Source organism: Maylandia zebra, linkage group LG19 (assembly GCF_041146795.1).
Source record: "Maylandia zebra isolate NMK-2024a linkage group LG19, Mzebra_GT3a, whole genome shotgun sequence".
NCBI classification, from domain to species: Eukaryota; Metazoa; Chordata; class Actinopteri; order Cichliformes; family Cichlidae; genus Maylandia; species Maylandia zebra.
Window position 1 is genome coordinate 8,203,661 of NC_135185.1, and position 13,321 is coordinate 8,216,981.

Below are 13,321 nucleotides of genomic sequence, written 5' to 3' on the forward strand. Positions count from 1 at the left end.
TCTTGGTGAGTGCGAGGTTGCTTGAGCTTATAGAGGATAACATACCCCCTAGTGGTGGTTCTGAGGAGCAAACAGTAGCAGCTTGCATTATACAAATGTGCAACAGGGTAACCCAGCAGGAGTTGGGTTTGGTTTGTAAATTTGAGTTCAAAGTATATGATGTCATGACACACGTGGTTTTTAGAAATTATGCATGCTTAAAATTGCTGGTGACTATGCAGTATTCAGAAGAATATCAGTCCTGGAGGTGTGTGAGAGCATGTACAAAGGATAATAAAACTGCAGGAAAAGATTAAAAAAGGATATAAAAAAATGTTATTGTTAATAGTGAAGAACACTAATGACTTCAGTGTTCTGGTGTAAAGGCTACGAGAGGTATTGTGAAATCTCCAATAAGATTTCAGCTCCATCTTTTCAGTGTTTTAAGAAGGTGGAACTAATAAAGGCATGACAAATGGGTGAAATCGTGTATAATATGAGCCCAGTCACTGTCGGTGAAAGGTTCCCAAAAGACAGCGTTCAACATGACATAGCAAGATCACTTGTTTTAATATATCACATTTTATTCAGTTACTACTTTGAAGAATATGCTCAATCTAAAAGAGTCAAACTAGTTAAAGAACTACCTGAATGTCAGGAACATCTAGAACTCTGCTGTTTTAGCAGCTTGGAATTGGATGCAAAATTGTAAGAAAAAACCCAGAGTGAAAGATTCTGAGTTTTTTTAAACAATCAGTGGAAATATGGAAAGAAATAATTACCAGAAAACATACGGTGAGCAAGAAACACAAAATATTCTTTATTAAATATACAAAATTTGTGAAACAGAATTGCATCACGGATTGTAAACTTTCCAATCTTACATACTACCTCAAGCACATTCCACCAGCTACACAGTTGAGGAGAAAAATACAATCAGTTTAAACTGAAATGCAAAAAAAACCAAAAAACAAAACAAAACCTCTGTAAAATGGAAGACGTGAAAGAGGATGTGCCGAGTCACACGTAATGTGCAGTCTCTACAGTCATCTATGCAACTCGATTTTGCAATCGCACAGCAGGACTGAGACGACGGGATAGGTCCGGATGCTTGTGTATGCTCGTGTATGCTTTGAGCTCACTGGCTAGTTATCTGTCGTGACGTTAAAAGTAGGCCGAGTGCTTAAATCACGGAGCGATTAGAAAGTGCAGTACGGTGTAAAGAAGATCTAACTATACCGATACCAGACAGACAGGTACAGTTTTATTCTGACAGTTAAGTAGTGCAAGAACATCCACAAATGCTGTTAAAAGTGGCATCCTATCAGAATACTTTATGGTGTATCACTCTGCTCCATAGATTAAGTTTCAAGGCTTCTTTTTAAATAAATATGTACACACTTTATTTTTGGCATTTCACAGGAAATCACTGTTTCTACTCATTTTCTATTGTTATGCATACATTGTACTTTTGTGCAGCAGTGACCTAAACAATATCAAAACAAAGCATTAGAAAAAACTGAGAGAACAGAAAAATATCAGTGAACAGATGGCTTTTCTTTCTCAAAACCTGCCTCGGGCCCCGACAAGTTCAAACGAAGTGCTCGATTCTCAATGAACACCAAAAAACAAAAATAAGGCAGCATTTGGCATTTCAATACGGCATATATGCTGTAGAACGCGGTATATATCCCTTTGTAACACCTGAAAGCTGTAGCGATATGTGTGCTTGAGCAGAAGCATATGTGACACCCAAGACACTGAGGGAGGGAAGTCAAGTACCAGCATGTCGCAGGCATCTTCTTCTTAACGTGGTGTCGAGAACGCACACGTGGGAAGGCAGAAGCATGAGATCAAATAGCTGGGATGGCTGATCCTGATACTGACTGGATACTGAGTGATACTGTCTTCACCTGATAACACCGTGACCCATGCTAGAATCAGTTAGCTTATGTGGCTGAGCATAACATGCCCAAAGAACAGAAAGAAGAAAAGAGGGAAAAAAAAAAAGAGGACGGAACAAGCAAATAAATGGGTGAAAGAAAAAGAAGAAAACACCATTCACTTGCTGGCTAAGAACACTTTTGAACATTCAAAGGCTACAATCAGTTCCCAGTAATGTCCACGTGACAAAGGCTGAAATCTGCTCATTTGGTTTGTAGTTTCAAACACGAGTCAGAGCACTCGGTACTTATCAGGGAACATTAGTAGAGTCTTAATCCAAAACCAAACACGCACAGACACACACTCTGGAAATAGTGGCACGACTCAAACGTTGCAGAAAGCCATACCAAAAGAAACATATCAGTGGTTTTGCACATTTTTATCATGAATTTGCCTTTTTAGTTCACTTTGCATGATTTCTATTTGAAGATTTCGTCCTTCCTTCCAGATAGCCAGACTTTTGAGATCATTTCAATCAGGTCTCAACTTGCAGAGACTTGAAACTTTCCCTCTGTTGGAGGAAATGTTATGGTGCCTTTGTTATTTGTTAGCGGTGTTTCCATTGCGTACTGCAGCGGCTGCTGTTGGCGCTTCATTCTGACTCTATACACAGGGCCCAAAAAAGCCAAATCCAACATAAACTTTCACAAGTTTTACACATGAACTCCAGACAATGCAGGAGAAACTAGGTTAGGGGATTGCCCAGTGAACTGCTCAACACACAACAGGAGATACTGCTGCAAATACTCAATGTGGTTTTCCTTCAAATGTCAGGATTTTTAGTCTCTTTATGTCATTTTTGGCTTTTGAACTGGCAATTGAGCTAGCAACATCTCATTGCACTCCATAAAATGGCGACATTTTCTGAGCTACTATGACATGTAACAAGACAACAAAATGCTCACCCTGATCGATCGTGTCTTGAGAGGCTTTGATTTTCATGCCAAAAATAGCTGAAACAATGTCTGCCTTGAAAGAGGGGAATCAATCTACTACTTGACTGCATGCTGAAAAAAGGCCAACAACTGATGGACTAAATATGCAAAACCACCAGTATGTCTCTTCAGGTTGCTCTGCTCAAGCTACAAAGCTGCAACACTCACGAGGAAGTGTTGGTGTCGTTTCATCTCGAGTGAGGATATAGTCGGATAAACGTCATGTGGACTGAAACCCTACAATTTTCTCTCTTTTGTGATAAGGTGATAGAAGTGACAGGTGAGGTGAGAAGGAAAATTAATTGTTTTACAATCAAGATCCCAAAATTGAAGCATCTGGGTTTTTTAAACCCACCATCTGGCTTTGTGAACCTGAAAACAACCTGAGGACGCGCTACATTCATAAAACCACTCAGACCAAACCCTTCACCGAGGACGGGTTTCAGTACAGTAAAGCATGCCAGCTGGAAAACGTCGCCTCGACATCTCTCAGTGCCTAAATATTTGTATCAAAAAAGACAGCATAGCAGTGAAAAGACTAAAGAGCTGTTGTGGAGGTTAGAGTGAACAGATGCAACGTGAACTGCAAACCCTCTACCCCCCGCCTGAATTCGTCACTTGAATTTGGAGCGCACTTGCAGGAGGGTGGGCTTCTGCTCCATGATGCGCACCAGCAGTGTGTCAATGTAGTCCTCCAAATCTTTGACCTGCGGCTTCAGTTTCTTCAGCTCCGTCTCCCGCTTGGCCAGCAAAAGTTTCTGACGTTCATACTCCGCCTTCTGCCTCTCCAGCTCCGCCTCGCGTTGCACCAGCAGGTTGACCAGTTCGCTGTGGGTCAGGTGGTAGTATGACCCCGCTCCTTCTGTCAGTGACTTAAGACAAAAAGGAAAAAAAAAGGACAAGAAAGAAATATTAATTTAACAGGTACAGCCTTGTGTCTTTTCATTGCACTCATTACAGAATGAGATTCAGGCGTTACATAGCTACCTTGTAGAAAGGAAGTCAAGCTTCCTGGAGATTTCAAAACAAGTTTCTCAAGGTTCAACTACAGGCCCTGCTTTTTCCCCCCCTATTTTTATAAAGAATATTGCGAAGGACATGCCTGTTCCTGAACTGCACCTTTATACAGATGATATAATACCCTACTCAGTTAGCTCTTCTCTAAGTCAGGCCATTTAGGAGATCCAGACTGCTTTTGAACTGCTGCAGCCATCATTGCCTGGTTTGAAGTTGCTTCTTAATACTAAGGAAACAAAACCTATGCTGTTCACTCCCAGATCTCGACAGTGGCTAGGACTATACTGCCTCACAGCAAGAAGGTCCTGCGTTTGAATCCACTTATTGGTTGGGGCGCTTCCGTGTTCAGGTTCTCCTTGAGGTTTTTCTCTGAGTGCTAGGGCTTCCTCCCACACTCCAAAGACATCCTGGTTATTCTAAGCTGCCTGTAAATGTGAATGGGAGCATGAAAGCCTTTTTTCTGTCTGTTAGCCCTTTTCATAGACACTCCACCCCTACCCCCGTCTCCCAACCTTAAACTGGATTAGTGGAAAAAAAAAAAAAAAAAAAACAAAAACAGATGGACAGACTAATGAAATATCCCAGATCTCAAATAATCTCGGTATTCATACGCTAGGAGAAGACTTAGTGTAAAAAGGGTAATCCTACAAATACACATGTGTCTTGCTGGATGATAGACTTTTCTTTAACATCATATTGTGTACACACTGGTTTTTCTATTATCAGAATAGGGCCTTTTTTAAATTTAGCACTCAGGAAAACACTCAGACATAATATGTTTTTAAAGGTTTTCATTATGATTCTATTATTTGTTCTAGACTTCGTGTATCACAGTTATTTGTATTTCATATCAAATTCATTGTCCAGTACACATTCCCATGTATTTTGTGGTCTAGACAACGTCACTGGTATAACTATATTAACAAATCCGTACTGAATAAGCACCCCCCTTTTTATCTCTTTATTTACTTAACATTACAAAAAGCTACTATGATCTTCACTACTTTAAATATCTCCTCATTAGGGCACTGAGTTTTTTGCTGTTATGTGTTTTTAAGGTAGTAGGACCTGGTTCTCTTATTTTGCACTGTGTTCATGGAATAACTTTCAGAGGACACTAAAGCTGAATGCGTTTGTCTCGCTGGGAGAGCTCAGAACTCTTATAAAATCTTCTGTTACTACAAAGTACAATTCTTATAACGTAAGCCATTTTATTTTATGTTAGTAGTTTATTTCAATTTTTTTCGATTTTTTTCAAACACTGTACCTTCTTCCTTTCGCCCTCCTGCTCCGTCAGCTGGCTGCTCCTTCCGTGGTGGATGGTGGACTTTAGCTTCTCCAGGCCTGTGGCCAGCACTGACCGCTTCTCCTCAGCCTGCATGGCAGTGGGCAGGGGCTTCACTGGGTGGGGGCTGGATGTGACAAGACATACACACAGTCACACCACCACACTTGATACAACACCGCACTCTGACTCTTATATTTTATATGAAGTTTTTTTTCAGTTGAGGTTAGGTGAAAAACCCGGTTGCCATACTGGAGTTCCACAACTCTTGGATATATTTAACTTTAAAAAAAAGCCAACTATGCTTCAACAATATACATCAGGACTATTTCTGCATGTGAAATGATGATCGCAGCTACATTAATAATAACCCAGGATTCTACAATATAAGTGTAATACTGGATTCTAGCACTTCAGCCCCAAACATCTTCTTAATAAACTAATGCAAGAAACCCAATCAGTCCGTAGCTTAAAAAAAAGGACTCACATCAGCCACATGGTGGCTGTGAGGAGCTATAGGCTGACAATAGTGCATTTTACTACTGTAACGAACAGAGACAAGAAAACCGTCTTGCTGCTTTGTTACACTGATTTGCATGCAGGGCAACAAACAGCCAAAAACTAGCCCTCTATTTGAGTCAGCTTAAAGGATCTTCTGAAACTCTACAGTTGACCTGCATTCATAGGAAATCTGAGTCGACTTGCTGAACTTTCATGCTCTCAATCAGCAACAAATCTTTCTTTATTCCAGGTATTGCAGGTTAAGCTGTTATTTAAACGCAACAGATTGGCCTGTGGACCTCCAGGGTGACATCAGGTGCTTAAGGACTCCTTGCTTTAAGTGATTAAGACCAGAGGAGGTTAGACAGGTGTAAGATGTCTTATTAAAAGAAGTAATGGTGAAAATTGAAAAGACCTTAAAAACCGAGAGACTTAATTGCATGCACTGGTGCAATCAATCATGTAGAATTGTATTAAATATGTTATTACCCGGAGGTGGAAAGGAAATGCTACCAGTGACAAAACAACACCTTTTGTGTCTTGCAAAAAAAAGCCTGTTTTTTGCTTGAGATTTTGGCAAATGAGGATGGCTGTGTGAGAACTCTAGCTGGCCCTGTGGGGAAAGGGGAGGTATGTGAGTGTTTGTGTGCGTTGTGCGTGTGAGTGTGTGTATTCGAAAGGGAGTTGGAGGTGTGTGGTAGGAAATGGGGCAAAATAATAACTGCTAATTGGCCTGAGGCTTTTTTCCCCCTCCCGTTACCACAGCCAGGACACATGAAAGACACCTACAGAAGAGTTTTGTTAACACCAATGTTGTTGTGTGTGTGTTTTAACAAAGTGAAGCAAAAAGGGAAGATCACACCACAGGGATGAGACAGGATGTGCAGTTGGCGCAGAAGAAAAGCAGGCGGAAGCAGAGCGCCAGAAGGAGACCAAAGAGATGACAGGATAGAAATTTCTGCAAGTAGTCCTTCCTCTTCACCTCGTCACCAAGCACTGAGCATGTGCAACCTCACCTGTTCTGCTGACTGGCTGCCTGCTGCTGCTGCTGCTCTGCCTCCTGTTGCAGTGGCATTGGTGCTGTGGCTTGCGTTGAGCTGGGCGGTAACCTCGCTGAAGCGTTGGCAAAGGGAGAGAAGGCAGGAAGCGCTACAGGGGAGCAAATACTTTCAGGAGCAAGAGAAGGAGCAAAGGAAATCAGAGAGGGAAGGTCGGGGCCTGGCTGAGACGAGGTGGAACCCTGTACCCCGCCAGGATCACTACCAAAAGAGGGTAGGAGGAGCTCGTCGAAGGGAGTTGCCAGTGTGCCCTCAGACTGGGAGCGGTGTAGTGTAACATTCTGTGTAGGAGCGCATATCGAGGACGTAGCATCCGAGACCTCACCAGCACTCTTCAGATTACAGCTCATAAAAGAGTCCGGCTGTGCTGCAGGGAATGATTGCAAGTCTCCTATTGGGAAGGTTGGCTCAAGAGTCGTCGTCTTGTCCTGAGCAGCTTGGGGAGATGCTTCAGATTTGTCAGTTTCCCCGATTTCCCCATTAGATAACTTGGATGCATTTGTAGAATCCATTAAGCCCAACGCAGCATCTGCAGTTGTTTTAACATCCTTCAGCTGCATCGTCTCATTTGGCTCAGAGACGCTGGAACTTTTGGAGGAAGAGTGAGACACGCAGGTTTGGTAATCCTGTGAGTCAATACTGACATTCAGACTTTGGAGAAAGCTGCTGGAGCTCTGATCAGATATCCGTCTGTGCAACTGAGTGTCATCAAAGTCTTGGCTAGGACTGTTTGCAATCTGACTGATGTTGAGTAAATCACCAAGGCTGCTAAATGGCACATGAGAATTGGGGCTAACATCCTGGCCTGCTAAATGAGCCCTCTCAAAGGGTTCAACCAATGAAGCCTGCTTGACATCAGGGGAGGAGGTTGTGATGTGTAATGATGGTAGTGTGGAGGATCTTTCTTGATCTGGAGTTGCAGGATTCCTCACTTTTATATTATTGTCTTTAGAGCCATCATTTAAATCTTTAGAAAAATCCTCTATAGAGACCTTTAAATCATTTATGTTTCTTTCTTGCCCTACATTGTCCGACTGTGAAAAGATGATGGACTTTAGTTGTAGTTTAGAGAGTTCAGGCAACAAGTCAGGGTATACAATATTAGAATTGTTACGTGTTTCAGCATCTGCACCATCAGTTCCTATCTCCTCTGTGATTGATGGATGTGGATGCCCAAGTACTGTGGGCTGTGGTGCCAAAGACCCTGCTGAACCACTCAAGTCTACCTTTCCGCTATCCTTAGGCTCAATAACAGTTTGCTGAACAACATCAACTAAAGATAGATCATTTGACCTGTAAGTAGTGTCATCTTCAGATTCTGAGCCCCTTTTATTTTTTACATCCGTTGACCCAAAGATGTTGCTTTCAGTGTCTTCAAATGAGGATGCAGAGACTTTATCAGAATAAGAGGAAACACATGACAGAAAATCCTCTTCTGCTGAACTGCCGAGACCTGAAGAACTAGGATCTGGAGAGCTGCTGCTGAGTTGTACAGACGGGGTGCGGCAAGGAGCTCGACTCATGTTCGTGTCGGGTATTTCACTGGTAGCGCTGGTGTCCTGATTAGTTTCAGAGCAAGTGTTCAGTTTCAGAGAGTTAGTGGAAGTATTTAAAGTTACATCATTGTGCTCAAAACTTCTGTGTTCTGGGATTGTTTCAAGGAATTGTGGGAAAGTGTTATGGTAATGCATGTTAGTGTTGGTCACTTGGCTGGCTAGCTGATGATAATGCAGTGCATCAGTCACATTTGTGTTTCGATCGGCTTTATTATTGCAGTGTTCCAGCAGATGGTCGCTGGGTGGTTTTTGCTGCGTTTTGCAGCCTGTGGAGAGATCCTCAGGAGACTGCAGCCTGCCAGCTGCAAATGCTTCAAAGGATTCGTCCCACTCTGAATCCGGTTCCACACTGCTAACAGACATAAAAGGGTTGGATGACTTCTTGAGTAACGGTTTCTTTCCTTCCACGAGAGTTAGAGGAAGTCCTCTCATCCCAGCTTTCGTGACCTCTGTGCTGCTTGCATCAGCATCAGTGATGGATTCCTCGGCAGCTGAGTTGCCGTGGGTGAGGACAGAGTTAGAGTTACTCGGCTGTGGAAAGAGTTGAGCTATAGGGGGCCGGGAACTGGAAAGATAGGGCAGAGGAGGCGGTGTAGGTTTAAGTTGCTGAGTGGTTATCATGTCTTCATAGAAAGGGTTGTGCTGGATTAGAGAAAAGAAAGGGTTGGATTGTGATATAGGGGGTGGTGAGGTCGGTGAGTGGCAGAAAGGGTTAGTATGGTGCAGGTTTGGAACCATGGAGGTATGCTCTACAAGGGGACCCAGAGGGTGGTGACTAGGTGGAAGAGGTGGTAAGTGGGGATCAGTGCTGGGTTCTAATTTAGGTGAGACCACCAGGCTGTGAAAGGAAGGCACACAGTCCTCTTGATTAGTTTGGATCATTCACACAGAATAACCGCACGCTGAAGAGGGCTTTTCTGTCTCAAATCACGATTTAAAGAACATACTTGTACAGAGTGCTCACATGAATCAAATCAGTCGAAGCTGCAGTCCCCTTTATTCTTTAAAACCACTACTAATTAATGTATAAACTGAAGTGGAAGAGTTTGCACACACAATTTGAAGCCAGCAACACACATCAAAAAGCTGCAGCAAAGCAAACATAATGCCAAAAAACAAAAACATGAAAAAAAAAAAAAAAAAAAACCATGACTCACTTTAAAAATAGTATTCTAGAAGTAGAGTTGCAAAGAGGTTGGTAATCACAACCTCTAACAGTGCATGATAGCATTAAGAAATTGAGAGAATCATATTGGGAATGTCCAACTGCTGTAATCATCTACTATAAAAATCTATAAAAACCTTTAAAAAAGCATGTTTGTTACCGTATTTTCCGCACTATAAGGTGCACTTAAAATCCTTTAATTTTCTTAAAAATCGGCAGTGTGCCTTATAATCCGGTGCGCCTTATGTATGGTAAGCTACCAAGCCGCACCGCTTGATGGATTGTCGGAGCATTATGGCTACCATAGTCAGGGAGCCTCGCGGAGTAATCTGGGTCCAAAGATCCGTTTACTTCAGGTTCTATAGTCAAACAAACACTGAGGCACACAGAGAGTTAAAAACTGCCTAAATTCTTTCATCTTTAATAAAATGATCAGCGTTGCTGCTTTACCAGGTGTAACAATTAAGTTTAACATCCTGGCATCCATGAAAACAGGATTTATTAAATTTAACAGGGTTAGAAGTTAGCAGAATGTTAGCAGGAAGTTAGCTCACTCCTTTTGCTTACCTAAACATGATATACCATTTTCTGACTGAGAGATTTCTGGAAAAAAATGTAAACTATCACTCTGCTCTGCTCTGCTCTGCTATCACTTGCAACATAAATAAAGATAGAAAACTAAACAGCAGTGACGTTTGTAGGGTTACTGAAGTTGGGCTAGCTGGTATATAATGCTGTGCTACGTGATCGCTAGCGACACAGGTATTTTAGCATAACATAAACACTGGAGGATGAATGCTAACCTTTTTCCACTCGATAAAAGTTAGTGTGTTTTTGACAAATGCAATCGCATGGAAAGACGGTGTAAACGGACCAAACTTCAGTCAGGAGAACGACTGAGATAATCTATCCACAATACGAGGTTAGTCATTAATGTAAGATAAGATAACCTTTATTAGTCCCACACGTGGGATTTGTTTTGTTACAGCAGTGGACAGTGCAAAGTTACATAGCAAACATTATAAGGCGTTTAATGCGCCTTATAATCCGGTGTGCCTTATGGTCCGAAAAATACGGTAAGTAAGACCTTCAGTTCCAGGTACACTTCATTGAAGACTTTAATTGAAAAAGCTGAATTAAAAAACAGATATTACTTTTTAATTGTTGACATCAGTCATATGCATGCACGTGTCTTCACGTCTTCCATCCAAAACACTTTGCATCTAAAACATTAATGGCCGTCTCTTCTCTGTTTTCATTGGCCCTTCATGTAATAATTTGCGAGAAACGTTGACGCAGCTAGGCGTAGTCATTGCTTAGCGCTAACTGCACCAACTTGGCACCTTTCTCAACTCCAGTATCTAAAAGCATGTGGGTGCGTAGGCTGAGAAAATGTATAGTTACAGAGGCAGCAGAAAGGCCCTGTGTGTACTATGGTCCAGAATAGCTGACCCCTTACTTCTACGAGCAGGTGCTTATCTGGCCAATATTTTGTTTACACTCTGTGTATGAAAATATTACGACATCGACTTATTTTTTTCCCCCCCACCTTGGTTAAGTAAATTGATTTAAAAAATTTAAATCATGAGTTTTGGGAGACCTGAATGAAAGATTAATAATGTATTTACTACTATTTACCACCGACAGCAGTGCAGAAAGTGCAGTAAGGCCTGTGACACCCCCAAAATAAATTACCCACTTAAATACAGTGGGGCAAAAAAGTATTTAGTCAGCCACCGATTGTGCAAGTTCCCCCACTTAAAATGATGACAGAGGTCAGTAATTTGCACCAGAGGTACACTTCAACTGTGAGAGACAGAATGTGAAAAAAAAAAAAATCCATGAATCCACATGGTAGGATTTGTAAAGAATTTATTCGTAAATTAGGGTGGAAAATAAGTATTTGGTCACCTCAAACAAGGAAAATCTCTGGCTCTCACAGACCTGTAACGTCTTCTGTAAGAAGCTTTTCTGTCCCCCACTCGTTACCTGTATGAATGGCACCTGTTTGAACTCATCATCTGTATAAAAGACACCTGTCCACAGCCTCAAACAGTCAGACTCCAAACTCCGCCATGGCCAAGACCAAAGAGCTTTCGAAGGACACCAGGAAAAGTATTGTAGACCTGCACCAGACTGGGAAGAGTGAATCTACAATAGGCAAGCAGCTTGGTGTGAAAAAATCAACTGTGGGAGCAATCATCAGAAAATGGAAGACATACAAGACCACTGATAATCTCCCTCGATCTGGGGCTCCACGCAAGATCTCATCCCGTGGGGTCAAAATGATCATGAGAACGGTGAGCAAAGATCCCAGAACCACACGGGGGGACCTGGTGAATGACCTGCAGAGAGCTGGGACCAAAGTAACAAAGGTCACCATCAGTAACACACTACAACGGCAGGGAATCAAATCCCGCAGTGCCAGACGTGTTCCGCTGCTGAAGCCAGTGCATGTCCAGGCCCGTCTGAAGTTTGCCAGAGAGCACATGGATGATACAGCAGAGGATTGGGAGAATGTCATGTGGTCAGATGAAACCAAAGTAGAACTTTTTGGTATAAACTCAACTCGTCGTGTTTGGAGGACGAAGAATACTGAGTTGCATCCCAAGAACACCATACCTACTGTGAAGCATGGGGGTGGAAACATCATGCTATGGGGCTGTTTTTCTGCCAAGGGGACAGGACGACTGATCCGTGTTAAGGACAGAATGAATGGGGCCATGTATCGTGAGATTTTGAGCCAAAACCTCCTTCCATCAGTGAGAACTTTGAAGATGAAACGAGGCTGGGTCTTCCAACATGACAATGATCCAAAACACACCGCCCGGGCAACAAAGGAGTGGATCCGTAAGAAGCATTTGAAAGTCCTGGAGTGGCCTAGCCAGTCTCCAGACCTCAACCCCATAGAAAATCTGTGGCGGGAGTTGAAAGTCCATGTTGCTCGGCGACAGCCCCAAAACATCACTGCTCTCGAGAAGATCTGCATGGAGGAATGGGCCAAAATACCAGCTACTGTGTGTGCAAACCTGGTAAAGACCTATAGTAAACGTTTGACCTCTGTTATTGCCAACAAAGGTTATGTTACAAAGTATTGAGTTGTATTTTTGTTATTGACCAAATACTTCATTTTCCACCCTGATTTACGAATAAATTCTTTACAAATCCTACCATGTGGATTCATGGATTTTTTTTTTCCACATTCTGTCTCTCACAGTTGAAGTGTACCTCTGGTGCAAATTACTGACCTCTGTCATCATTTTAGGTGGGGGAACTTGCACAATCGGTGGCTGACTAAATACTTTTTTGCCCCACTGTATGCACTTGTGTTAGAAGTGGATATAAAATAAGACGAGGTTTTCTTCCCCCACTTTCTCCCTGCCCATAAACACACACACACAACCTGTAATAGAAGAATGATTTCTTTTTCCCAGCTCACATCATCATCTTTCCAATGAAATGAACATTATTACTGAAGCATATTACAGCGTGCACAAGGTTGAAAGTTGACAGAGCTAATTTCACAAGAGCAGCTCTCCTCCTCCATCTGCACTGCAGATACCTGCTGTAACCAGAGACTGAAACCAGGAGGGATATGTGCAAAGCTGGAAGCAATTTCTAGCTGTGATGCTGGTGCACAGGAAGTAAACATCTACGCCGTCATTTAACCCTCCTGAGAATGGGTTTAAGTAACGCTTTTGCTGCACTGTGAGCGTCATCGGTTTAAGCAAATAGTGGTAGACAACAGATATCGTGCAATGTCACGCCAAATGAGGTGCTCCACAGGAAATTGAGTGCTAATTTAGAGCCAGGAAGGAAGTCTGTTTCACTGCTACTCAAAACTGTTTGTCAAAACCTGCTAGCCTCTGTCGTAGCTTGGT

At 42.4% G+C, this 13,321-nt stretch overlaps 1 protein-coding gene across 4 annotated transcripts in view; it reads right to left on the reverse strand.

Annotated features, from left to right (window-relative positions):
• Positions 1–775: 775 nt before the first annotated feature.
• rab11fip5a (RAB11 family interacting protein 5a (class I)) overlaps positions 776–13,321 on the reverse strand; it is a 29,883-nt gene continuing 17,337 nt past the window's right edge. The window contains exons 4-6 of one of the 4 annotated variants that reach the window (XM_004554802.4): positions 6,678–8,624; positions 5,143–5,287; positions 776–3,730 (exon numbers count right to left, since the gene is read on the reverse strand). In XM_004554802.4, the coding sequence (XP_004554859.2) occupies positions 3,473–3,730; positions 5,143–5,287; positions 6,678–8,624 (2,350 nt within the window). In that variant the 3' untranslated portion in view covers positions 776–3,472. Of the gene's footprint in view, positions 3,731–5,142; positions 5,288–6,677; positions 9,114–13,321 lie in introns of all 4 variants that reach the window. The other 3 variants (XM_004554800.4, XM_004554799.4, XM_004554803.4) reach the window with 3 other exon arrangements.